Source organism: Pelodiscus sinensis, chromosome 7 (assembly GCF_049634645.1).
Source record: "Pelodiscus sinensis isolate JC-2024 chromosome 7, ASM4963464v1, whole genome shotgun sequence".
NCBI lineage: Eukaryota > Metazoa > Chordata > Testudines > Trionychidae > Pelodiscus > Pelodiscus sinensis.
The window spans coordinates 43,391,610-43,419,306 of record NC_134717.1 but is presented as its reverse complement, the minus strand read 5'-3'; the positions used below and the strand labels follow the sequence as shown (position 1 = coordinate 43,419,306).

Below are 27,697 nucleotides of genomic sequence, written 5' to 3'. Positions count from 1 at the left end.
CTCGCCCCTGTTCCCGACCTCCCACCGGTCCATCTCCACTAGACTTTCCCTCCAGCGAGGGAGTGTCCCGCTTTTCAAAGCCAGTGCCATCTAGCTGGGACGCTGGTGCAGGCGCACTCCCGCTGGTTGGCTGGCTACCTGTGGCGCTCCCACGCAGGCGCACCCCCACTGGGCTGCTGGCCGGCCTGCAACACCCCGGTGCAAGCGCCGGGGCCAGATGCCGCTTTAGTGCAGGGTGTAAGACCCTCTTCTTGGGTCCCCGACACCCTGTCACACCAAAGGTTGAGATCGCTTGTGACTTTTCAGTACATAGCAAACAAATGCTATCTACTTTTAATTTTAGAAAGCTCATAGAAATCCATATAAATCACTTCCATTTGTTTTGATTGCTAAACCCCAGCAGAGGGTTATGGAAAACTACTTTTGGTGGAGTTTTAAAACTAAGATTTTGTGAAGTTCTAGACTGGTGGTTTTCACTCCACAGTCCACTTGCGACCCAGTCAGCACACAGCTGTGGCCCACATGACATCCTCTGAGCCATACAGGTAGTATACATACTGTGGATACAGCCCACATAACATACGTGATCAGCCCACAATGTTAAATTGAGAACCACTGTTCTAGGAACTAGATTCACAAAGGAACTTAGATACCTAATAGCCACTTTAGGCATCTAAATCCCAGCATCGGGCTCCACTGGGATTCACAAAGCCTCTATTTACCTGTCTCCAAATTCTGTAGGCACCTAAACTCGCCCGGCTCCCAAATTTTTCCAGTGAAAGTTCCCTACATGCCTGTGCATCTGTCTCTGCACATGCACGCTGTAACCCCACACCAGGCGCCTAAGATTCTAAGTGATGCATGAACCAGAGGAAGATACCATTGCTTTACCTAACTTACTTGCGAGTCCTGACCTTGCCTATCTGATTGATTGAACCCCTACAGAGAAACTTGCACAAAATGCCAGGGAAGGAGGAGATGAAGGCCCTCCCTCATAACTTTTAGTTCAGTGGTTAGTGTGTATACCTGGAATGGGGAGAATCCCAAGTTCACCCTGCATCTGAAGAGGAGAGATTTAAAAAGGGATCTGCTGCCTCTCAAGTGAGTGTGCCATAGCCACTGGCATATAAGATGTTCTCAGTCTCTTCTGTTGAAGCTGTTCCCCTTTGGGTAAATCATTTTTAAAAATTGAGTTACGTACCATTAAGCTAGTGTTACTATTGTGCTTGCGCTGTCATCCCATGTTGAAGCTGTTTCGCTTGGAATAAATAATGAAAAAAATCATTGGGCCAAACAAAACAATATAAGTGACTTTGTAGCCTGCTGGTTATAACACTCAAGTAGGAGGCAGGCAACTCCCAGTTTAAGCTCCTCTCCACCATCTTGAGCAGAGCTAGGTCAGGTAAATCAACCTGAGATGTGAAATGCACCTCCTAGTTGAAATTTAGATGTACTTTAGGATCACAGAAAGACAAGGAATGCCCTGTCTTAATCACTACTGACTCCATACATTTACACAGACACTTCAATAGTCTTATCTATAAAATACATCAGTAGCGGTAACTTGTTAACAGCCTGCTCAGAAGAAGGGTTGAAACTTACTGCACCCACATGATTAGTAACCATGCAATAACTGTGTTGCTGTGTATGAAATCTGTCATGCTATAACCTACTCCTAAAATATTTAAAGTTCTGTTGAGTATAAGGGCTCTTAAACACAGGACAGATGTTTCCTTCCAGGCCTACTGTGTAAAATAAAATGGCAGCACTATGTCACTACCAAAACTTTACTGTACAATATGGAGATAGAATTGTCACTTGCCTTATTTAAGAGAAATTTTGAACATTGCACTTTATTAAAGGTTTGCCCTTTTTGGGAAACAAAATAAGAGAGGGGTATTGAATAACTAGACTACCATGTTAAGATGTGTCTAGGGTTATGGGTAGTACTCCATGATATCTGTGTTTCAAATATCATGTTATTTGAAATGTTAATTCTTCATCTGATAAAGTTAAGGGCAAAATTTTAGAAAGTGCCCAAGGCCCCTAAATCTAACTGAAAGCAAAAATTATTTATTTACAATTTAAATACTGCAAAAGTTTTCATTCGGGCATTGCTGGGAGGATCTTATTGAAGAGACTGAGGCAAAGGGATGAGTAGAACTGTAAATAATACATTTCATGAAGATTTGCTGTCAAACATAATTCTCACATTTCAACTCTAAAATATCTTGATAGTTTTAGAGTAGCCTATTGCTAGAGTTTTCTCTTTAAAATCCTGCTCATTTTGTTCTTCAGATGCTTACCAGTTCACTTAACTTTTTATTTTGCTGAGTTTTGTTGGGGTGTCTGTGTGTATTTTATATAAATAACTTTCCTAGAATGTTGCTTTGTGTTGAGCAGTTAGTTTTACCATGAATTAGTTTAGATAGGACACTGTGATGGGATGAATCATTCAAAAATTGCTGTGTTTTGTTCATTCTGCTGAAGCATCTGGTGCTGGCAACTGTCTGAAGATGAGACACTAGGTTAGATGGACCCAGTATTGCCATTCTTACATTCTTAAGCCTGTTTTAGACATATGAGAACTTTTGGGAATAGGGGTGGATTGAGGGAAGATAGAAATGTTTGTACAGTGCTAATTTAAAAAAAGAAAAGAAAAAATGTGGTTCCTTTGTCCCATCCCCAAAATAGGTGAAAGGGAATTTCTCATTCCCATTCCTCCCACATGAACTGCCCTTTCACTGTAAAACCCGAAAAAAGTCTCCCCTAGGCAGAAACTAATTTCAGCCTCAAAGGGAATTTTTGAGTTGAAGTTAATGAAAAGGAGACTAACTGTGTGGTCAAGGCATTTAAAAGCTTTGCTTGGGTTTCCCCATCTATATAAAACTGGGGTCCCATTTACCTAGCTCACAAAGGTGTTGAAAGGACTGATTCAAGAATATTTGAAAAGCATTTTGTACATAAAAAGTACTATGCAAGTGTAAAGTATTAAGTTGCAATTCAACAACAGTTACTATCATTCCTATAAAAACGGAAATAGTTCTTCATAGTTTTAATAGTTAATAAAAAGGCATTTGAGCCATTAGTTGTGGTATGTTAAGAAGTCTGCATTGGAATTATCACTTGGGTTGCCATTTGTCGATATGAATGCCATATCTGCTCCATATATGGATCTCTATAGACTTCAGTGAGGATTCTTCATCTGGAAATGCTTCAAGATTAGGCCTATCAAGATTAAAGCACATCTACTGCTAATTAGGGTCCTGCCCTGTGAGAGGAGACAGCTGTTTCCTCAAGATCCAAAAAAGTAGGACTATTCTACAGAAAATAGGAAACAATAACAACCCAGTGCTGAGTTAGTTTCATTTTATTTTTCTTTGCAAATAGACCATTATACTAATTCAGTTGATTTAAGCTAAAAATATAAAAAAATCTTTAAAAAAATTCACCTATTGAATAATATCTCACCAGTGAATAGAGATTATTTTTGCAATAAGGCAATTTCAGTGGATGTGGTTATCATGGGATAATCACACCCCTGGGGTACAGCCTTATCTGTAATCTCCCAGGAGTGTAATTATTTCATGATAACTGCACCCCCTGGTGTTGCATTATTTCCATTATGAAATTCTTAGATTGATATATAAAGTAACTTACTTTGATCACTGGAAACTGCAAGGTAGTGTTAGAATGATCCAGCTGTGAGGTTTACAGAGACCAACTATAAGATTTACTACTCCTTTACAAAGTTAAATTAGGCAATCAAAATGCTTCTTCAGGCTAGGCTGGTTTAGAATGTTTTTACTGGTACAATCATAACTTCTAAAGTTCATAAGCAAAAAAAGGTAAAAATTATATGCAATACTATATATCAGTTGTGATTACAAATTGGTATTCTTTGTGTATATCTATTTTTATTTAATAATTACACACAAAAGTACAGATAACCACACAAAAGTTTGCTTGATTGTATATAACCCTTATTTTTTTCATTAGCTAACAACATCTGTCAATTATCTGTTCTTTTGATGCTTAATGGAATTCGAACAGCAGCTTTTAATTTCTGAATACATCAGTGGTCTCTTAATTGAAAATGTCATTTACAGTAAGTGGTGTACATAGATTTAAAATATGCCAGAAGTTCAGTAATGGCATTTACTTTTGGAGGAACAAAAGAGGTCATAATAAAACACCAAAGTTAGTTTCAAATTTGGATGACATGTAAAATAAATTACCAACTAATTCCACTGGAAGAAATGGATGTCTTTGCACACCTGTGATGGTGTAATAATGTTATATTTAGAATGCAAATTGTTAGAGATAGAAGAATTGCAACAGGATCAATTTATTCTAAAAAGCTTAGAAACATCTCTAGAGAATTAACACTCTGCTCCAGAAAGCAGTGAGCAACATGGTACTTTTAATCAGTTTTTGTTTTCTAGCAAATAAAATCTGCTTGCATGCAGTAGGAAAGCAGAACTTAATTCTAAGTGTTCTATTTAATCTAGAGGAGTGTTTTATTAAGAAATAGTTGTTTAATGTGACTACCATGAACATTTGTATAAATAGTCATCTGTATTTAGGTACCATGAGAAAATGCATAGAAAATAAAACCCTCCTTAAAGATCTGCAGCTGAGCACTTTGATTGTAAACAGTGGGATCCTAGCAAAATCTTTACTTAGCCTGGTCACCAGTCAGATTTTAGATTACTTCAAAATTCTCAATATTATGGTGTGTGGGCATTAAATATAATTTGATTTCTTAAAAGCATCGATGAATTCACTGTTCATTGTTTAATATAGTAACAGAGCTTTAAGATGTCAATAGACCATTTCCTCACCACTCATAAAAGTAAAACTTTCAATACTATCCCAGATATACCTTGTGGCTAAAGCATAACTGATTATATTGGCCTTTTGCTTTTGTCAAACCAACATGGGGGAGAAGTGAACTCTACTGGAGAGATTCCCTCATAGGGTATTTTCAATCTTTAGCCTTCTCGTATTTAAATCAAGAGGGATATTAGTTCAAGTGCTTTAGCTGATCTCAGTTGCCATAATATAATGTAAGGATGAGTAGTTGCTCAGATAACCAGGACTCAAACCCAAGGCGAGCAGACTACTGACTTAACATTCTTATCTTCATTACTGTTTTGTAAGATAGCAAAAGTCCTCCATCCCTAAGTTCAACAATTGTCCACTGCATGATTCTGTTAGTTTCATTTCTCAGACTTACTGATAACTGACATAATACTGATTGCAGTTTGAAAACAATCAAATGTTGATCCTTATAGTTAAAAACCATTGCTGCCAATTGCATGCAGAAGCAACTGTGAAGCACCACCTAAGTGGGTAGCTATGTTCCGTATGGGATGAAATCCAGCAGAAAGATTCAAGGGAAGCTTTGTAGATAAGTAATCAGTTCTAGAGATGACATGCACATGGATCATTGTGGCAAGGTCTGCATCAGAATGGAAAAGTCTTTCAGAAAGATTTTCAAAAGTGAATTAAAAACATGTCCCATTGACTTGGTCCTACCTGACCTGTGCACTTTTGAAAATCTCTCAGTTTCTGGAGCAATGCTTTTCCAAAGTCTTCGGTACTTAGTAATGAAGGTTGCTGACCTAGTGAATAACCACAGATATTTCATCTCTGTCCATTGCCAGGAGGAAAAGCCTCAAAGTTGTCTCCATAACTTAACCAGTATTAGCAATGCTGTTTGGCCAAAACCTTCATAGTAACCTTCTCCCAAGGAGGGAGATTAGAGACAGGTCGATTCTTGTCAAGATTATCTGCACCAAGAGACAGATTCTTAAACAATAGCCTAATAACTGCTTATTGAAGAAATTCTAGCATTCTTCTTTTCTCCAAAGCAGCATCAACTAGCTCCACCAATAATTGTATCATCCCATTCAGTTTAATCACTGGAGAGACACTGACCCAAATGGAGGCTGTAATCTGATGTTCAAGAAGCACTTCCAGGACCCCAAAAGATAAAACTAGTTTAAAGTCAGAGAGAAAAGATGCTTCACTTACTATTTTTCCCTACAGTGGGTATGACAGTTACTCCATCAAAGTGCAAATTTCATTGGAACCCAATCAGTCTTCTCTGAAGTAGTAGAAACATTCTGATTGAAAAATTCTCAACTCTGTATTAGTGGAGGTGGCTCAGATTCACAAGGATGACTGTGACTGGGAATGACACAGAGAGGTGAGACATTTGAGAGTATTTTATTATAAAGATTGAAAAATGTGTTCCAATTAGTTGTTGTTGGAATAGTCCATTGGGTTTAGAATATACTTCCTCCAAGAGTTTTAAAGTCTAGCCAATTTTCATTAATCTCCAAGACAGACTACTTAAAACGAGTCTTCCACCTCAAACTGTGAGCCCTGGCGACTAACCATAGGAAGCAGTGTTCTGGTTCTCTAATTCAAACCCCCTCAAAAAAATCTATACTGTGGCCAACTAGGTATATTAAGTGAAAGCTCACCAGAGACAGCTCTTGGTTCTTAAGAGCTCTTGAGTAAATCTGCAAGTGTTTGTTTCCATGGTTAGTGAAGTCACCCAGAATTGCAAGACTTTGTGACTTCACATCTGACAATAATATGATCAACTCATCCAAGTAATCTGCACAAGTAAACACTTCCCATTGCAATCCAGTACAGGGACTCCATAGGATCATCTGGTTTGTAAACATAGGTGCAGAGTTCCCATTGACTAGGTAATCCAGTAAATCTTTGTTTTGTTTTGTTTTTTAAGTTGCTAGAGGAACTAAATCTAAATTTTTGATTGATAGTCATCAGTTTTCCTCTGAGATAAAAGAGCAAGCTTCCTGTGCAGCAGTGATCTAAAAAAATACCATTTTGGAAATATTACAGTAGCAGATAGTGTCAGGCACTCTTTGGATAGGAGAGAGTAGTCGTCTTGCTTTTGCCAAACATTCTAAAAACAATTCGTTATTCAAAGGATGCCATATCACAAGTGGTTAGTCTTTAATCTGCGTAATCAGCATATATCTATGAAGGCTCTATAATAATGGATCTTAGGGTTGTCTTTTATCATAAAAAGAATCCACATTTCAACTAAAAACTGTTCAAACCAGAACCTCCCGTTCCATCTCCCTTTACGTGTGAGAAGTTTTGATCTCAGCATTATCTTTTCTTAATAGAGATCATCAGATTAATTCTGCTAAATGGATCTCCGTTAAATACCAGGAAGAATCTGTGTGTTCTATAATGGAATCATATTGGAAACATGTTCAAAAAATCCCAGTACGAAACCCTATTTCAATCTAGTATAATTGGCTCTTGTATAAGTTTCAGAAAAATTCTGTTGACAGCAATATATTTAATTGTTATATATATTACTGAGGTGCACTGGTGGATGTGCAGTTATAGTTGCACTTGAAGCAAGAATAAAATTCCTTGATTGAGTTCAATTTCCACATTTAATACCCTAACTTTTCTTGGGCCATCTGAATTGTCTGTATTTCTTTGAAACTTCACCTGAGAGATTTTTAGCTGTTCTAGCTTTATCACAGTTGCTCCAAACTTCATACATTCTTTCATGTGGCAACTCAGATGTAGGCCACATTGTATGTTCTATTAAAATATTACAGCAAGTAAGAGCTCTATCTCTAACCTGCTTGATCCCTACAAGGAAAAGCTTATATAACTGCTAAGTTCCACCAGCTATTTCCAGTGTTCCCTCTAAGATTTTCCATCCATGAGCAGAGTGAGTTTTGTCTTGTGTACCAGTATTGAGGTCATGTGCGTTTGTTCATATGTGTGCCACTTTGGCACCCAAGTTATAAACTTCTCCCTTTTCCCCTCTGCTGCCATGTCTCCCATCCTCCCCTCACCCCATCCTTTCCCCTGGTGCCTGCTGCTGCTCCCCGTACCCCTCACCCTCCTCTGTTGTCCTGGGTCCTGCCCTTCTCACTTCCTTTCAGCCCTCCTGGGACTTGCCCCACCTCCCCATCCTCTCTGACCCCTGCATCTGCCCTTCCCTTCCCCCCATGCCTTCCCTTGTCTACCTTCCCTCCCTAACCCTTCTCCTAACACCTCCCTCTATCCACCTTCCCTGCCACTTTCCTCTGCCCTCTGATACCCCTCCCTCCCCTCCAATATCCCTCCCCATGTCTGCCCTTCTGCTTCACCCCCACAATCCCCCTGGCACCTGCACCTTCCCTTACCCTCTGCACCATCCTGGCGCCTCCCCCTTCCCTCACTCCCCCTGCCCTCCTTGTCCTCTTTCTCCCTGCCCATCCCCTCACCACCCTCTACCTTAGTTCTCCTCATGCCCTTCTGTGTCCTCACATGTGATTTGTTCCAATCCCTGCCTTCCTCCTTTCAACCCCTCTTCTCCCATCACCCACTCCTCTTCCTTCCTCTTTCCCCAACTGCCCCTCCCCTCTCTTCTCCCAGCATCACCCTGTCCCCTCCCCTCTTCCTCTTCCACTCTCATTTCCCCACTCCCACTCCTGCCATTTTCCCTTATTGTCTCCTCTTGGCCCCCTGGCATTTCTCTCTCCTCCACCCTGCCCCTTGGTGCCGTCCCCTTTCTTCTCTTCTCTCCTCAGCACAAGCCCCTTTCTCTCCTCACCCCACCTTCCCCTTCCCTAACTTTCTACCATCCTAACACCTGATGGCCAGGGCAGCATGCCAGGTGGTGCTATTTTTAATACTGCAGCCGCAGCCCAGGAGCAACTGCACTATGGCCCAGTGCCAGTCCCAGCACATGGGTCAGCACACCATGTGTGCCAGAACTGAAGCAGGGGCCGTGGTGCTATTTTTAGCACCATGGTCCTGGTCCCAGCAGCCACCACACAGCCACAGCGCCCTCTTCTCCCCTCCCACCCCAAAAAAAAAGAGCTGGGCATGTGGCGGGTGGCTGTCCTGTGTGCTGCGACTGGAGCTGGGCCATGATGCTATTTTTAGTACCCTGGCCCAAGATCCAGCTCCGGCAGCCACCATGCAGGCTGCATAGTGGCTGCCCAGCTGCTCCTGGGGTGGACAGTCACCTGCCTGTGGCCCTGCCCCCAGGAGCAGCTGAGGCCGCAGCTGTGCAGCTCTGCTGAGGGGATGAGTGAGAATTAAATTGGGAACCCTGGCTATTTCCATTCTTTGCTGCTGCTACCCTGCCTCCATGACTGACCAGATAGATAGGTAGGCTAAGCAACTAAGGAAGTATGCTAAGGTAGGCTGGAAGGAAGCAGAGCTGTCTGGGTCACTGTAGCTGTGGAGTCCATCCAAGGACATGCTTGCAACCTGGCCAGCTCAATAATTCTTTACTTCCCCTTTTACTTTTCCAGGTCTCCCTTTGCTTATACAATAGCATTGTTGGGAGTCCAGAAGTGAACAGTGACAGTCAATGGAAAGATAATATTGGGGTGGGGGAGGGGCAACAGAGAACATAGTTTTATGAGGGATCAGTTTGACTTGTGTTGAGTAATTGTTAGGTAATAGTCCATGGGAGTGATACATCACTGGAGACGTAGCTGGAAATAGTTTTTCTGACTATGAAAAGAAGGGTCTTAGGTTGGATCTTTAGATACATTCTTAATATGGAGCCTCTTCTGTGTGACTCCATCATGTTGTTTTAATTATGCATAAAGCTAAACAATTTAGCCAATTGTTGTCATGAAGAGGAAAAAAATATCTGGTACTATTCTGAAATTACCTGATTGCCATATGAGAACAATAATTTTTTATGGCTATACAGACCTTTATAGAAATTCACAATTTTTATTGCTTGAATAGGTATCTTCAAAGGTTTTTAAGTAACTTTTTCTGTTAAGATGTAGATTCCAGACAACAAATTGTTTGTCTGGTATAATAATTGTTCAAGTGCTGTAATTGCTTTGTTTCAAGAAGACTAAGAAGTGGTGGTGATAAAACAGATAATTTTCAATTTTACTGATGAGTGAATATTGAGTGACTATTGAAAAGGTGTCCAAGTGATCAGAATTGTAATGTCTAACTTTCCATAAACTGGTGACACGGTATCATCTCAAGATCTTTTCACCAAGCTCCTATACCCGTTTCTCCAAAATGGTCCCTTGTATCCAGGTTTTTTATATAGTTTGGCAAGTTACCAATGTCAGTCTCAGCTATCTAAACATCAAATATGTTGTGAATTGCTGATTTAAGTGGAACTTAATAATCACAAAGGGTGAGTTAATTCAAACGTAATTGCATCAATTTGCATGACTCCAAATAGCCTTCACACTGGACTTCCCCAAAGACATTGGAGGAAAATGTTGCAAGATGGAGTGAGCAAAGCTCACCAACCATAAGAATCAAGGGTAAAGTTGAAACACCTAGTCTTTCAGATCAACAAGCCAGGTGAGAGGGAAGAGTGATGTTCCAGATCCTATAAGGCCAGCAACTTTGAGAAGAAGTCACAATACCAATGAAGAGGCCATGTCAGCCCTTGATCAGTCTCCCTGCACCCAAAGAAGATCTGCTAGTGCTCTGCTTGCAGAACTTCACTGCCTGGCTCCTTAACTGCAGATCTAGCTCCTTCTTGGTGTTTTTGTTCGCATGGGAAGGTATCTGGAAACAGCCCTAACTGTTACCTTATCAAATTACCCATTCTAGTTGATCGACAGTGTTTAAAAATCTGAGACTTGAGATTGTCACACTTGAGATTCTGATAGTTTCAAATTTCTGCTTATCAAAAGTGTGCAGTTAATGTCTGTATTATGTAATCTCCAGGCAGGAGTGAGGGGAGAAGAGTAGAAAGAGTTAGACAGCTCACAGAAATGTCAAGTCCTAAGGCAGAGTATTATAATTCTCAGCTTGTGTTACAGACATTAGAGAATAATTTGTTTTCATTAAACTACTTAGCCATTGAAATTATAAACCTGATAGACATTGGTTAAATTTTTTTTAGTTGGGATTTATAACCAAACAATCACCTTCTCATACAGTCTTAGAAAATTGTAAGGATTAATGGTTTAACTACAGTCCAATACAGAGGCCAATTTGTTAGTTTGATAGTTGTATTGCTTTATTTAAGTGGTACCGTAGCGCCCAAGAAACCTAATCATGGACCAGGAGTCCATTCTGCTAGACACTGTACAAACATATATCTTGGGTAATTTAATATTATGAATACAGTATAGCGTAGTTTACTTACATGTTCCTATGACTTTATTTTTGTTTTAGCAAAATTTATAAAACTGATATGGAGTCATATTTCTCTCAATGAGCAATATGAGTCCAGAACCTTTTGGGGACATGGCTGGATACCCATCAATCAACCCAAAAGCCTGACAAGCTCTACTTCTTTGATTTTCACAGCTATAAATTACTAAAGAAATACCACCTGCATCAACTAAAACCAAGTCTACAGGTCCAAAAAACATAGGTCTTTATCTTAAGACAGAAAAATCTCTCCAATGCTTGGCAACTACGGAGAGGATTCTTAAAACACAATGCAGCTAGGCATTCTTGGGTGATATACTCACAGTGAATGGGTGACATTCCTACACCATCTCCCCCCCCACACACACACAGAACACGGTACACATGCATAGTAGGGGCTTGTTCAGGATTTATCTTTCTTCCTGGAGTGTGCATTTATTCCGCAGGTTTAGAAACATGTAAGAATCTCAAGGCAGGACTTCTATTTACCAGTTTTCCAATAACCCTCAAGCATCTTTTCACTGTTTTTATCTCCAGGGCTTCCCTCAGATTTCCTGTCCTCCTTTTAGCTCAATCATTTTAAAGAATAACTCAGTTTTATTTTTTCTTCCTTAGCTGATTCTAATGACATTTCACCTCATCTAATTCAAGGCTAAATCAGCAAAATAGTTTGGCACTTCCATTGAGGGTCTTAATATCTGTCATCCTGATTTACACTCTCTCTCATACATGTGCTATAATAATAACCTTTAATCAGAACTACAAGGTTGTGTCTACATTGGCTCAATCTTGCTGCCTGTCTACACTGGCGGGGAGTTCTTGTGCAGTAACACATACGTTCTAATGTGTGAAATCAGAACTTCTTGTGCAAGAACTATGATGCTCCCGCTCGGGAATAAGCCCTCTTGCACAACTGTTCTTGCGCAAGAGGCCAGTGTAGACAGGCAACATGAATTTCTTGCGCAAGAAAGCCCGATGGTTAAAATGGCCATCGGAGCTTTCTTGCGCAAGAGAGCGTCTACACTAGCACAGATGCTCTTGCGCAAAACCACATCTCTTGCGCAAAAGCACATGCCAGTGTAGACGCTCTCTTGCGCAAATACTTTAACGCAAGAACTCTTGCGTTAAAGAGTATCTGCACAAGATCATGCCAATTTAGATGTAGCCCAACTGTCTTAGTAACATTTTGCCATTTCAAAGCAGTTTCTTCGGATAGCCTGAGCACAAATTTGGAGAAGATTTAAATGTATGGGAAAAATGTCAAGGAGTACTAACCAGACAATGCTGAGCTAATGGGATCTAGAACACTGTTACATTTATCAGAATTCCAAATGAATAATTTTCATCAACTTTATAATTCAGTTTGACCAGTTTTCTTTAAAATTGGCAGAAAATTCTCCTTTGTCTTTAGAGCAAACCTGTTAATTTCAGGTTGAGCAGCCTGTTTTTCCCAACCAGAATTATGTGGAGGCTCAAAATAAGGACAAAGTTTATTTTATGTTTCAATGTAAATAGACTAAAAAAAAAAAGGAAACTTTCCATGCTGTAGGCATCTTTCATACAAATTCACTGTTAACCCAGCTACAGATCTAATGATGCTTACCTTTTTTTCGCACTTATTATTATAGTAGAACCTGCTTCCAATCTGAAGTATTACAGGTTGGCGGAGGTATAAGCATAGCCCCATAATGTCTTTTAAACAAAAAAGTGGAAATTGTCTAAATCTCTTACTGGTGTAATTTATTTTCTTAATTTTTTTTCACTAGCAAACTTCATAACTTGCTGAGTTTTCTTATGCTTTTAGAGAGCAGAAAAGTTAAAATAGTTCTGTTTGTCAGATTCTAAGCAATCACTTGAGTAATACATTTGACCTTAAATTCTAACGAAAATCAATTGGAGCTTTGTACAGAAATTAATAGTAGTATATGTACTTCTAAGCTTTTAAAGTGGAGAAGAAAAAAAGTGTGTGTTTTCTTTTTTATAATTATATGCAGAGAAGGCATGAGAGATCTTTAAAACTAAAGAAGTTTATTCCTGAAAAACACTTGCCCCAGTTCTAAACTAAAACTCTTTTACTTCTTAGAGAATTCTGCACCCCAAAAAAATAAAAATTCTGCACACAACATTTGAAAAATTCTGCATAATTTACTTCAAAATACTGGTGAGCTAACATTACAGAAACAAAAAAAATTAAGGTAATGTATTTCTGACATGTAGGTTCCTTACGAGGCATATTCATACAAAACTTCGAGTAATACAGAAACTACAATACAGACACATGTTTTCCATTCTCCTCAAAAGCAGTGCAAAGGATTGGGGGAGTCAGAGGTAATGGAGGAGCTAAGGGACGGGTAAGCACAGTGGGAATAAACCTGGAGGGTTGTTGAGTGTAGGTGGGAGAAGTATGAAAAAGGTTTTCTGTGGTGGTTGGACGGTGGATTGCTAGGTGGTTTGGGAGTGTCCTGTACCCAAGACTCCCATTCGGTCAGGCACATCTATTCCTGTCTCTGTGTCTCTGCACCTCTCCATCCCCATGTGGCCCTATAGTGTCCCTCCCATTCTGCTTCTGGCTCAAGCCTGTTACCCACTAGCTTGTGAGTCCATACCCCAGTCTCTTTTACCCCAGTATCCCTCTGAACTCCAGCTTGTGACCTCCTAGCAGCCTTATATACTCCACTCTGTCCTAAAATGACTCCATAGGCAAGGTGCTATGATGAAAGCAGCTTGGTGCTAGCTGTTTGGGGATCACAGTGGCCCCTGATGGGTGAAAGGTGGAACGTCAGCACCTCCCAGACAATGGATTTTCTGCTGGAAAAAAATTTTCACTGGAGATTAATATTGTGTGCACACAGTGGAGCAGAACTCCCCCAGGAATACCTGCTGGAAGGTACAGCTTAAGACGATCTCAAGAAAATGAGGGCAAAGAGGACTGTTATTCTCTGTTGCATCTGTTACTGAGCATACCTGTATCATAAGACAGATACCCACAAAGACTGCTCTGATTAATGGCAATTTTGAACAACCTTTTACGGACCACTGCTAGGCTAGAGAATAGTTGGAAGACAATAGTTGGAGTGCTTTGAACTCAGCCACATGTCCCCATCTCTGATATGCCCTTGTGCCACAGGAATCATACCACTAGGTGTGTGCTGCCAGAAAAATCCCTTAAAAGGATATTCCTTGGGGTGGGGGGCAGAGGAGGGGGAATCAAATTAAACCAGTTCAGTAGACACTTTATAGCAACTGAGCCAACAAAAAAAGATGCTTTATGGGTGGCTTAAACAACTAGTAAAATCACAAACGCCAACAGAATTATAGTGATATTTATTCAGATTGTTCAAAACTTGATTTTTGGTTTTTTTGCACTTTTTTTTCCCCTTGACACCTATTTAATTTCACACACCTGGTGAGCAATTGGGAGAAGATAGTCTTTGCAAAAGGCTGAATAGCCCCATATAAAGCCTGTCAGTGGATGGCTCAGAGAGATTCCATTCTAGCTCATTAGTTCCATCAGTACCCACCTAACCGGGTCTGAACATAGACATTCCCCACCCCTCAACCACAGATTTTCCAGGTTGAGGTGGAAGGATTGCAAGTTTGGGTGGCACAGGTGACCCTGGTCCAGCTCCTGTGTCAACAGGTCTGGCAGGAGCGGCAAGGAGATGGGGTCCTCCACTGACAGTGACACCAGCGTGGTATACCAGTGCTACCTCGGCCACACTGAGGCCACCAGAATCATGGACGACTTGTACCTCTGCATCCTCAACAGGACTTTGTGTACGGGTGGGAATGAATACATGAGGCTAAGGACCCAGCTCATTAACAGGCATCCCCCCATTGACCCTGGGCACCAGTTCATGTAAGAGCAGAATCGGCCGCACTACTTGTTGGTATCTGAGGTGAACAGGTCTAGGTTGGGAGTTCCCCACCTGTGGAAAAGATAGTGGGCTGCATCCTCCCTCAGGGACCACTTGTGGGTGGAAAATGCTTTGTTGAGTCTGTCCGCCAGGGTGTTGTGAGTCTTCAGTAGGTAGGAGGCCTGAAGGTGGATATCTTGCACAGTGTAGAGGCCCTGGAGGGCTAGGGCTTTCTGCCAGAAGGGAGAAGATCGAGCACCACCCTCTCAATTGATATAAAACATCCCGGTTGTGTTGTCCATCAGCACTGAGACACAATTATCCCTTACCCCAAAAAGGAACACCTGATACACCAGTCGAACTGCCCTTAGTTCCCTGACGTTGATATGCAGTGATTGCTCTGCTTAGGACCACATACCTTGGGTCTCTAGGTCAGCCAGGTGGACTCCCTATCACCAAATGCATCGAGGGCTGCTGCTGGACAAAGGGGATGACTCCACACGCCTCCCTTTTCTGTAGCCACCAGTCCAGAGCAGACAGGACTTCTGGTGGGATGATGGTCACCATGTTGATGTGAGCACAGGCCAGTCTGTAGGCCCTTGCTAGCCAGGTCTGTAATGGGCACAGGTGTAGCCTGGCGTGCTTCACTATGTACGTGCAGGCCGCCATATGACCCAGAAATCTCATATAGTTTCTTGCCATGGTCAGAGGTGTGGCCTGAAGCCTCAGAACGATGTCCCTCATTGCCGTGAACGTGGCGTTCAGCAGGAATGCCTGACCTGTCATGGCATCCAGCCTTGTTTCCACAAACTCTATTACTTGTGTGGGGTCAAGAGTGGCTTTTTGTCATTCAGCATGAGCCCTAGGTGGAAAAAGATTTCTCAGACCAGGCCTATTTGAGCCAATGCCTGGCTTTTGGAGTGGCCCCTCGTGAGCCAATACAGATAAGGGAAGACTTGCACTCCCCTCCTCCTGAGGACGATGGCCACCACTGCCATGCATTTGGTAAATACTCTGTGGGCAGTGGACAGACCAAATGGAAGCACTCTGAACTGGTAGTGGTCCGTGCCAACTATAAAACGGAGGTACCTTCTGTGGGAAGGGATAATGGAAATGTGGAAGTACACATCCTTCAAGTTGACAGCAGCATACCAGTGCCCTAGATTGAGGGAAGGAATGATAGATGCGAGGGTCACCATCCTGAACCTTGATTTCCTCTGAAATTTAGAATCGGGTGAAGGCCTCCTTTGGATTTTGGGATGACGAAGTACTGGGAGTAAAACCCTTTCTCTTGAAACTCTCATAGAACCACTCCTACTGCCCCCAGCATGAGGAGCAAGTGGACCTCCTGTCATAGGAGGTGCTCATCAGATGGGGAATGGAGGTGGGAGGGTGGCGAGGACAGGAATGGGATAGAGTATTCCCCCACCACCATCTCAAGGATCCAGTGGTCCGTGGTGATGGAATGCCAAGAACGGTGGAAGGGGAAGAGTCTATTGATGAAGGAATGATATAGGAATGGATGGTAGTCTGCCCTCAGGGGCAACTTCAAAACCCTAATCTTGGGCCCTGGGTTTTGTTGGAGGACCCCTATACCTGATAGGAAGCTGACGGAGATCATCTACATCTGGCCCTGTTGTTGCTCCTGTTCTGCCTTGTATTACCCTCCTGCCTGGAGCCCTCCTGGAACAGTCTCCGTGACCTAGGGTTAAGGGAGCAGCGTTGCGGGACTGGTGTGTGAATGCCCAAGGACTTCAAGGTTGCCCTTGAGTCCTTCAGGCTATGTAGTATGCTGTCCGTTTCCTCTGAAAAGAGCGCCAACCCCTCTTAGGGCAGGTCCTGCAGGGATGATTGGACTTCACATGGAATACCCAATACCTGCAACCATGAGTTTCAGTGCATTACTATGCATGTGGCCACGACCTTGCCGCCAAATCAGCAGTGTCCAATGCGGCCTGGAGGGCAGTGCGAGACACCACTCCATCTTCTGTAAGAGCCCTGAACTCCTCTTGGGATTCCTTCAGAAGTTGGTCCTTAAACTTCTTGACCACTGCCCAGTTGATACAGGCGTATGTGCTGAACATCTCCTGTTGGTTTGCAATCCTCATCTGCAAGTCTGCGGTGACGTATGCCCTCTTCCACAAGAGGTCCAGCTTTTTTGGTTTCTTACTCTTGGGGGCAGGCCCAGTCTGGCCCTGCCTCTCCCTTTGGCATGCAGCCTTCACTACAACAGAGCCGGGGGCCAGGTGGACAAACAAGTATTCATGTCCTAACTGGTACAAAGTATCGCCTCTCTACTCCTTTCTGTGTTGGTGGAATGAATGCTGGTGTCTGCCAAAGGGTCTTTGTAATTTTGACCACCATTTTATAGAGAAGTAGGGCAGTCTTAGGTGAGTCATCCACAGCCAAGATGTCCACCATCAAGTCAGACTCCTCTGTCACCTTCTCCACCTGAACCCCCAGGTTTACAGCCAACTTCCTAAGGAGTTCCTAGTGGGTGCGCATGTCCGTGGCCAGAGACGAGTCAGCCAGTGCCTCATCAGGGGAAGAGAATGATGAGTCTCTAGGCAGTGCCACCTCCTCAGGGGGCCTCACGTGCTGTTGCAGTGATTGGCTGAGATTGGCTCACCCAGGACTGGCTGCTGCACAGGTACTGGAGCCCCTATAGTCCCTGATGGGCTAACCATGGACTCCGAAGGCAGTGCCCAAGCAAAAGGTGTAGACAACAGGGTCCCCCTATGTCCCAAGTACACCAAAATTGAGGCTGAGGCCAACTTTGAAACACCCCGCCCCTGACGTGAGCTCGATGAGCTCATGGGCGGCAGCAAACATTTCCGGAGCCAATGACTCCAGGACCTCGTCCACCAACAGGTCCTGGACCTCCTAACTACTCACCCACATGGAACTTGACCTGCACCTATGGAGCAATGTCACAGCTAGGCGAAGACAGAGCCTTCGGGTGGCCCACCTGCAGATGCACCCTGTGCTCTTGTCTCGACTGTGATCTCCCTCTCTGCACCTTCTTGGATGTCCTCAGTGCCGGGGACTGGAACCAGTGCCGACGAGCAGTCTGAGTTCACAGAGTTCCTCGGCGTGACATCCACTTCACACACCGATGCCAGCTCACTTCTCACCAACAGTGCAGGACTTCATGCCACAGGTTGAAGCGCCAGCTCCATGAGCAATAGTTTTAGCCGAGAGTTACGCTCGCGTTTGGTTCTGGGTTTGGACGACCTACAGATGTTGCACGAGTCCGTCAAAGGACTCTCTCCTAGGCATTTAAGACACTCTTCATGAGGGTCTCCACAGGGCATGGGCTTTTGGCACTGTGCACAGAGCTTAAAGCTGTGAGAGCCCATCATTCCCCCCTCGAGGGAAATAAGGATGCAAAACAACAATTCTAATGTAAGGTAACTAAAGACTACCCTAACGACAACTATTTACAAGAGATAAGATAAAAAAGTCTAAGGGTGTACTTGCAAAGGAGCAAGCAAAGCGTTCCAGAGACCCTCACAGGTGGTAAGAAGGAACTGATGGGGTGGAGGGGTATATATGGGCTGGTATAGCAGCGCTACTCTAAGAGGCTTCCTGGCTGGCCCAACAGATACTGCTAAGGGTAAAAAGCTTCCAGAACTCATGCACACAGCACACGCACACCTAGGTGGAATGGACATATGCAGGCACTCGGAGAAGAACTGCCATTTCAGTTAGCACATCTTTCTGAAAATGCCAGTCAAAAGGTATCCAGCATAGACACCATTTCAAACAAAATTGAAAAGTCACATCTTTCTCCTTTGCATCCAGTTAATCTGTCATGACAGATTATGTAATTAAAATATATTACATTATTAGTACATTTCTTTAAGGTTTGGTGGCATACTGAGATGCTATATATGTTGAATTTCTTGTGAATTGCTTGTATCAGTATGATTCAACTACTTTTCCCTAATAAATCATAATAGTTCCTTCATGGCAATATTTATATGTTTTGTTTGTGGTTGTACATAGGCTTGTTGGTATTTCATAGTCACCATAGATAGCTCTAATCAATGACAGGCATGCACAAAAATGCCTAGGAGTTAGAGCTCACTACATTTCCCACCTCTCTTCAGTCAGTATTTAAAACTAAAACACAAAACTGAAAGAAAATATAAACAAGATGATCAGTACATGCATCTTATGTACCTCTGGTCTCAATTATTTTAGAAGAAAAACAGTCTTTGGTATATAATGCATTCTTTACAAATAATTTCAGGGTGTGTCTAGACCACAGGGTTTTGTCGACAAAAGTGGACTTTTGTCGACAAAACTATGCCTGCGTCTACACTACTGCTGAGTTCTGTCAACATAATATCGACAGAACTCGGCAGTTTTGTCAACAGCGATAAACCTCATTCTATGAGGAATAACGCCTTTTGTCGACAGAAGGCGTTATTGCATCGACGCTGTCCTTTGTATCTACACTTTCATGTCGACAAAGCGGCTTGCTTTGTCAACAGAACAGGATGTAGTCTAGATGCTCTTTGTTGCCTCTGTCGACAAAAGCCTGTAGTCTAGACGTACCCCTAGAGAAATAAAAAGTCACCTCCTCAGATAAAATCATGTAATGTTAGAAACTTCTGAAGAATCTGTAATAAAAAAGTTGATACCATTTTAAGCATATTTGAAAAAGCAATTTTTTAACTTCTTAACTTCTATCTTACGCATATGTTCATTTGCAGTTACAATAACTGTATTCATGTCATAGCCAATAAATTGTGGACCTCAATTAAATGCTGAGAAATTTCAAGCTGTGATGTTTTACATTAAAGATTTGTGAGAAGTTTGTTGATCTCCAAAATGAATTATGGCCTCTGAAAATCTTGAAATTCTTCAGACTTTCAACACATAATTGTTGCATTTGATAAAATGTAACTTCATTATTTACAATACATCTGTTGAAGGCAATTTACCAATCCATTGATAAGGCAATATTGAATCATTGTATAATCAACTATTCAGTAGTTAAATTTACTGAAAGGAAAATAATATTGCATCACTATCAGCAAAGTTTAACTAACAAGAACTATCTGTCCAGTCCGTGTTAGAAAATCAGAAATAACTTCAGCCATATTAGGAAACTTGATTATTGTAGTAGATAATTCCAAAAATAGAGCTACCTATATTTTACTCTTTTATCTGTTTGCAACCAGATATAATCTACATGTACTCCAAAACAAGTGTTCTAATGAGGTTTGTTTTATTTTTTTTTTCAAACTATTACAATAGAGATTCATGAAGAACCCTACAGTAATAACCCAGGGACCACTCAAATATAAGGGGGAAGGAGGAGAGAATAAGTAAGGGTGCTGACTTCTTGTCTTCTCCTTCCCCCCCTCCCATATCCACAGCTTTCAGTAGGTTTTTATTTTAAGTTTGTTTATTGTTTGATTGAACTAAATGTGTATTGTATGATTATGAAAAATGCTATAATGTCCCCTTAAATTGTGGTTTCTTATTGCTTTTGGAGAAAGGAAGTGTTAAAATATCTTGAACTTAATATGGCTGTTCTAGGCTTTCTATATTTTTTGTACTACAATCAAAAGCATACAACCACACAATACCTAAATATATTGTTTTCAACAAGACAAAGTTACATAAGAAGAGAATCCCCTTGCACTTAAAGAAAAATGCAATTATTTTCTATTCTGAATCTCCAGACTGCTGTTTTAGAAAATCATATCTGATTATTTGCTCAGCAGAAGATTATTGAGTTGATTTAGCTGTGATTTCACTTAACAAAGCTTCAGCTGAATTCCTACTGTGGAGTCCAAAAAAGGTAGAGAGATATAAATGATACATTCAAACTGTGATTTTTGTGAACAGGGCCATCAATGCACCCCTCAGAGCTAATAGCGGAGATGAGAAACAGTGGGTTTGCACTGAAACAAAATGTACTGGGGAGAAACTTGACCGCAAATGATCCATCACAGGTAATGATCTTTTTATCAGTAAGCTGAAAATGTCTGTAAATCTAAATGTGATTGCTTGTGAATTGCGACTTAACATTTTCCAATATGCATATCCATAGGAAAGCTGGATAGATCTAGCAGTGGAAAATACCTTGAAACTTACTGTGCTTTGCAGCTTAGTTTTAGCCAAAGTGACAAATCTGAAAAGATTTTTTTAAGGCCACAGTTTAATAAATTAAATACCTCCTCTGGTTGAGTAGAAATCGAATATCTCTTTGAGGGGATGATTTGGACTGCTGCAACATGTGTCTGATGTGATACTTGCTGTCTTACCCCTGACTTGGCTTTGGATGAAACCAGAGGAAAGCATGCAAAAAAGTCCCCTCTATTAAAGCTTTTTATCTTAATTTTAAATTCATTACATTATCTTTACCATATTTTAAATATATGATTGTATTTATTTAGACTGAGTCTAAATAGCTGAGACTTGGAGGGAGCAAGGTTAGGACTATATCTCCCAAACCTTCCCTAAAAGTCTGCGTGAACAGACAATTGCTTATGTCCTTGTTTATGTGCATAAGTAGCATTCTTTGTTTTTCAGGAAATTATGTACGCAGGAGACAATCTAATCCATGGGATTAGTGTTAAATGTATTGCAAAATTCTCACCAGTTTTGTAGAAAAGTCACATATGGAGAAAGTCTCAGAAGGATGACCTTATTAGTCTTTAAGGCTACGGCTACACTGCCATTTTTTGCAGAAGAGGATATGCAAGTGGAGCTCTCATTTGTATATTTTCCAATTCTTTTTGCAGAAGAGGTTTGTGCAATAAAAAGCCCCGTGTAGACGGGGCCATTTGTCAGAAAAAAAAACTTTTTTTGCAAGATCCTTTGTTTCTCAAGAATCGAGGTTTTCAGGATCTTGCGAAAAAGTGTTTTTTTCTGACAAATGACGCTGTCTATATGGGGCTTTTTATCGCAAAAACCTCTTCTGCAAAAAGAATCGGAAGATATGCAAATGAGAACACCATTTGCATATCCTCTTCCGCAAAAAAACCAGCAGTGTAGCCGTAGCCAAACTGAAAAAACGTAAACAACAAATAATTCTGTGGCACGTTAGAGACTAACAAAAATGTAGATGGTATCATGAGCTTTCATGGGCACAATCCGCTTCTTCAGATGAAATGGAGAAGTTATGTTCTAGTTTCTGCCCTGTTGTTGCTCATGTGTTGTTAAAATTAAAAATGTGAAGAGTGAGATATCAAGTATTCCAGAAGCATGTAATTTGAAAGGAAGAGGATCTGAAAATTCTTAAATTTAAATCTGACCCAATTTTATTATTGTTATTACTGTAGGTACAATTGCAACATGCTGCACTTTTATAGTACTTCACAGACAATAATTTAAGCATGAGAGAGAGATGGGCGTAACACCCATTTCTCCAATGAGTAAGCTAATGTAGTGACTTGTGGCTGACTTTGTGGTGCAGAGGGACTTGCAATCTTCCCCACCAACCAATGCTCCTATTTCTTATACTAGACAGAACTCAGGAAAGATTTCCAAAATAACTTAATTTTTGGTGACATTATAGTATGTATACTCCTTTTAAACCCAGTATATATTCTCTCATTGTAGCAAGCTAAATGCTTATCTTCCCATTGTTGCTTTATAGAAAGTGTGTATGTATATGTGTGTTTGTATACATAAAATCCAATTCTCACACACCTTCTAATGTTCATAATATTTTAATACAAGAATAATGAATTTGAAGTTCTCCTTATTTTTATTTAAGGACATGACACTTTATTACTTTTTTTCTTTATAGGAATTTGTTGCAAGTGAAGGAGAAGATGACCCAGAAGTTGAATTTTTAAAATCACTGTCAACTAAACAAAAACAGAAACTTCTGAGGTAATTTTATTGCAGTTGCATGGCACCTACTTGTATGAGGTTAGTTATATATAGTCAGTAGTTTTTAACTACAGTTTTGCATCTACTGTGGAAAAAAAAACAATTTAGGTCAATCTACTCTTGATTACAGATGGTTCAGAATTCACTTTGTATTATGGGGCATGCTTATTCATCATTTGTAAGCCAGTTTTAATAGCTTTGTTTTCAGTTTCATTTCATTTTTTATTTTGAATGCTGTGACGTACACACACTAACCTTGTATGTGCTTTTGCTCCAAGAGGACAGCGTCAATTGCTATTTTAAAATATTTTCCATTCCATTGTTTACAGTGCCCTCTTCCAATACTGAAAATTAAATGTCTTCCCTTATTGATTTTGCATTTGGCAAAATTTTATGTACTACTTTTGCTCCTAAGGGAGCAAAACATGACCTATCTTGTGTGCACCATCATCACTGGTGGTGTAACAGCTTACCATAGCTCTAGGATTAGCATTAGTCAGCAGAGAGAATTCACAATATTTTTATAGTTCCTACTGGAAGCCCATGTAACCATGTACACGGTTAACCAGTGAGTCTGGGCTCATTGGTTAACATGCATGGTTACCTGCAAGACACCCTCTTTCCCTCCCCCAGCGCTGCTGCCTCTGAATCAGAGGCAACAACGTGCAGTTGAGGGGCAGGTGGGAACCAGTGCGCATGGAGAGCCAGCTTTTAAGTCGGCTCCCTCTGCATACCAGCTCCCATGGAGCTATGTGCCCTCCCTCTGCGCTGCTGCCTCTGATACAGAGGCAACAGTGCAGGCAGAGAGCCTCCTATATCTCCCCCCACACCTCTGCGTAACCATGTAACTGCTGAAATTTTCAGCAGTTCTACATGTACTTGAATAAACACATTTTAACATTCCTAGTCCCCAGTTTGGGTTTTTTGTTTTTTCTGTGCTGCTGCCCTGTTGATTTCATATGCTTAAGGAGAAAGAAGGTTTCACATTTCTTCTCCAATTTCCTGTGTCCTTTTAAACCAGTTGTGAATCACTGGCTGACATAACACACAAATGTCATTCATATTTAAATATATTAACCTAAAATAGTTATAAAAGCACTGTGTGAGAGCCAAAAAAATATAATTCACCTTAAGGAAGGAAAAGCTTTTCCACTAAACACTCTAGTTTAAAGATTTGTTTTCTCTGATCCAATGAAGGCAGTTTAGGTAGCATGTAAAATGTTGTGGCTGACTCATTGCTAAGAATTAATAAAACGAGTGACCAAGAAATAAAAATTTCAAAACTGGGCAAAAACAGTTGAAATGTGTTTGTTTTCCTGATAGACAAGTTTATTGTTGACTAGCATTTTACACCTGTGTTTTATGATATTCAGATGAGCTCCAGAAAGCTGTAAAGATCAGAGGGAGATTTTTAAAGGCACATATAGCTGATAGGGTCCTAACAAGACTATATAACAGGGTTCAAAAAATAACCAAGTAAGTTCATGGATGACAGATCTATCAATGGTTATTAGCCAGGATGAGCAAGGATGGTATCCCTAGCCTCTGTTTTCCAGAAACTGGGACTGGGTGACAGGGGATTGATCACTTGATGGTTACCTGTCCTGTTCATTCCCTTTGAGGCATCTGGCATTGGCCACTGACAAAAAAACAGGATTCCGGGTTAGATGACCCTTTGGTCTGACCCAATATGGTTGTTCTTATTTCTTATGTTACATTGAGGGACATTGGGAGTTGGGCATCTAACAACTATTTGTGCCTTTGAAAATGTTCCTTGTTCTATTACTGAATCAAACCTACAGAGTTAACTCAATTAAGAAACATAAACTGGTTGCACCGCAGGTTGTAAGGCACAGGTTGTCATTTCTTACCCTCTTCTTCCTAAAATTGGTTAATTAAACAATATTTCATTGTAGTTCTGAGGGAGGGCTAAAGGGGGGAGCAACATTTTAAATAACTTAATTTGAAATTAAAAATGTAAAAATACATTATTGAAACAAAAAGTTCAATATGCTTTGTAAGAAAATGTTGCATGTTTAGTGCATATGATTGTTGTAATTAGTGACCATAGAAGAAGAAAGTAAAAATGTAGCACCACTATCTTTTAAATGCTTGATTTTTGTTTTCAAAATAAAAGGAAATTGGATCGTCTGGAGAAGAAAAAGAAGAAGAAAGATAGAAAAAAGAAAAAGCAGCAAAGGAAGAAAAGCAAAAGTAAACACAAGAAACATAAGATCAGCTCCTCTTCCTCCTCCTCTTCCAGTGAGACTTCAGTAAGCAGCAGTGACAGTGAGACTGACAGCAAAGATAAAGCATTCCAAAAGAAGATGTATTCTAAGAAAAGAAAAAAAGACAAGTTTTCAGAGGCCGGCAGCACTGATTCAGAAGGGAAGGCAAAGACTAAGAGGGAAAAACTTTATGAAGAACCCTCCGGTAGTCACGGTAACAAGGACAAAGATAGGGAGAAGTATAGACTTTTAAAGCAAGATAGTTCTGGGGAGAAAAACAAATGGAGCTCCTGTGAGAATGAAACAAAGTCCAAAAGCAGAAACCAGAGCACATACAAGAGAGAAACTGAAAGAAATGAGAGGGCTAGCAGAAGCCAAAGCAAGGATGAGAGGAGCGGGAGAACCTCTTGCACAAGTCACAGCAATTACAAGCAAAGCCAGATAAGAAGACGACCAAGTCGAAGCCCCACTGAAGAGCGGTACAGGAAAAATGAAAACAGAAGCCGCAGCACAGATATATACAGAGAGGAGAAATATAGAGAGAGCTATGGGGATAAGAACAGTAAAGTGGATCATAAAGAAAGAGACAGACACAGCAGAAGTAGAAGCAGGGAGAGAGACAGAAAATATAGATAGTGTGGGTGACAGGTGCAAACACATCTTCCTTTTTCTTGAATACCTTTAACTAGGATTCACTCGTGAATTGCTTTCTTTCTAAAAAGACACTTCATTTTTCAGTTCTTGTAAACTGTTGTGTCCTACAAAACAGCATCCACCCCATTAATGATTTTGAGATATCTGTACGTTAGATATAAATATTATGGTATTTTGTAGAAATATTTTTGTTGGTAAACGTTTATTGTATTTGTGTAACAAGCCCCAGACTTTTTGTAAATATACTTCCTTGTTCAGTAATGTTTTTAAAATACTGGTATGTGGTGTGTTAACGTTCCTTAGAATATTATTTCTTCTGAAATATAACAATTGTAGTGGAGCAGAGGGTAACTTTGGAATAGTCCTGGGATTTTTATAATGCCAAAAATTGACATGATTCACCATTAAAATCTCTACCTTAGACCTCAGAAGACAAGATTATTCTTGGACTGAAACTTTTTCAGAGGCTTCACATGAGGGCAATTTCACCTGTTAAAACAGACAGACATAGTTGCACAGAAGTGTATAGCCAACATTTTTTGATCTTCTGCAAAGTCTAACTTAATCAGGCTATCTATGCATTTTGAACCCAGGTATGTTCCAATACAGTGTCAAGTTATTGTTCAAGAATTTCTCAAGACATGAAAAGAATATTCACTTCTTTAGCTGTTTCCAAAGTATGCTATTTTGTGCAATAGAAAGTTAAGGCAAATGCTCATTCTTGTGTTGTCATGCTGCAATTTGACTTATTTTTTCTTAACATTTGTGGGATTTCTGATCCCGCCCCCATATATCCTAAGGATGAACTACTTAAATAAACTGTTGCTTTCTATAAGCAGTATGAATTGCCTACATTTTAAAAATCCTAAATCATTTCAAAGGCAGAGGCAGAAAAATCATAAGCTTTTATACTTCAAAAATGTCTTCACTGTTTTAAGGAACATGGTTTAGTTAGCAGTTAAATGGTAAAATGGTGCAATTGGACTCAGGCAAGCGCTCTTCACTGCAAATGGAGGCTTGTAGTTCTTTAACAGTCCTACCTGCATGTTTTAAAACTACCAGGCAGAAGTTTTGAAATACTACATGGAGTTAAAATGCTACCCAAGTGATTGCCAAGTGGTAGGTTCAGTTGTATCCTTTTAAAGCACATTCTGTTTGACTCACTCCATATTCACAAAGTACTCTCAGGCATAACTGCATACATATTGAGTGTGAGGCACCAACTACAACCAGGCACCTGTGCTATCAGGTGGTATTTGGTTTGTTTGAAAAGGTCTGTAATACACTAAGCATTAGGTTGGGGGGGGGACTATATTTATAGCAGCCTGGATCCATGGGAGAAGCCAAGCTTGTTCCTGCCGATACTGGGTAATTGGGGAAAGGGTTTGTTTTAAACTGTGTTTTGAAGCCAATTGAAAGGACACGAGGGCTGTGTCTACACTGGCACGATCTTGCGCCAAAGCGGCCGCTCTTGCGCAAAAACTTGCTGCCTGTCTACACTGGCTATATGTTCTTGTGCAAGAACTATGATGTTCCCACTCAGGAATAAGCCCTCTTGCACATGTTGCCTGTTGTGTAGACAGGCAACATGAATTTCTTGCACAAGAAAGCCCTATGGCTAAAATGGCCATCAGAGCTTTCTTGTGCAACAGAGCGTCTACACTGGCATGTATGCTCTTGTGCAAAAGCACATCTCTTGTGCCAGTGCAGGCAACACTTTCTTCTGGAAGAGTTTTTGCACAAGAACTCTTCCACAAAAGAGTTCTTGCGCAAGAAGCTGCTAGTGTAGAGGTAGCCAAGGAGTAGCAGGATGTGCTTCTGCTCTTCTCTCTTCAGATTTCAGTCTGTCATCCTGCATCACTCATGGGGAATTTTGTTGCACTGGCAAACAGGAACTTGGATCTGCACTAGTGGCTTGTCAGTCTTGCAGCGTGGCTGTAATAC

The 27,697-nt window shown here is 40.8% G+C and overlaps 1 protein-coding gene across 1 annotated transcript in view; it reads left to right on the top strand.

The window, feature by feature from the left end:
- Positions 1-26,592, top strand: part of CIRSR (corepressor of RBPJ and splicing regulator) — a 45,094-nt gene extending 18,502 nt beyond the window's left edge. Inside the window, exons 8-10 of the mRNA XM_075933659.1 lie at positions 20,877-20,983; positions 22,786-22,871; positions 25,009-26,592. Of these exons, the coding sequence (XP_075789774.1) occupies positions 20,877-20,983; positions 22,786-22,871; positions 25,009-25,735 (920 nt within the window). The 3' untranslated portion in view covers positions 25,736-26,592. The remainder of the gene's footprint in view (positions 1-20,876; positions 20,984-22,785; positions 22,872-25,008) is intronic.
- The last annotated feature ends 1,105 nt before the right edge of the window (positions 26,593-27,697 follow it).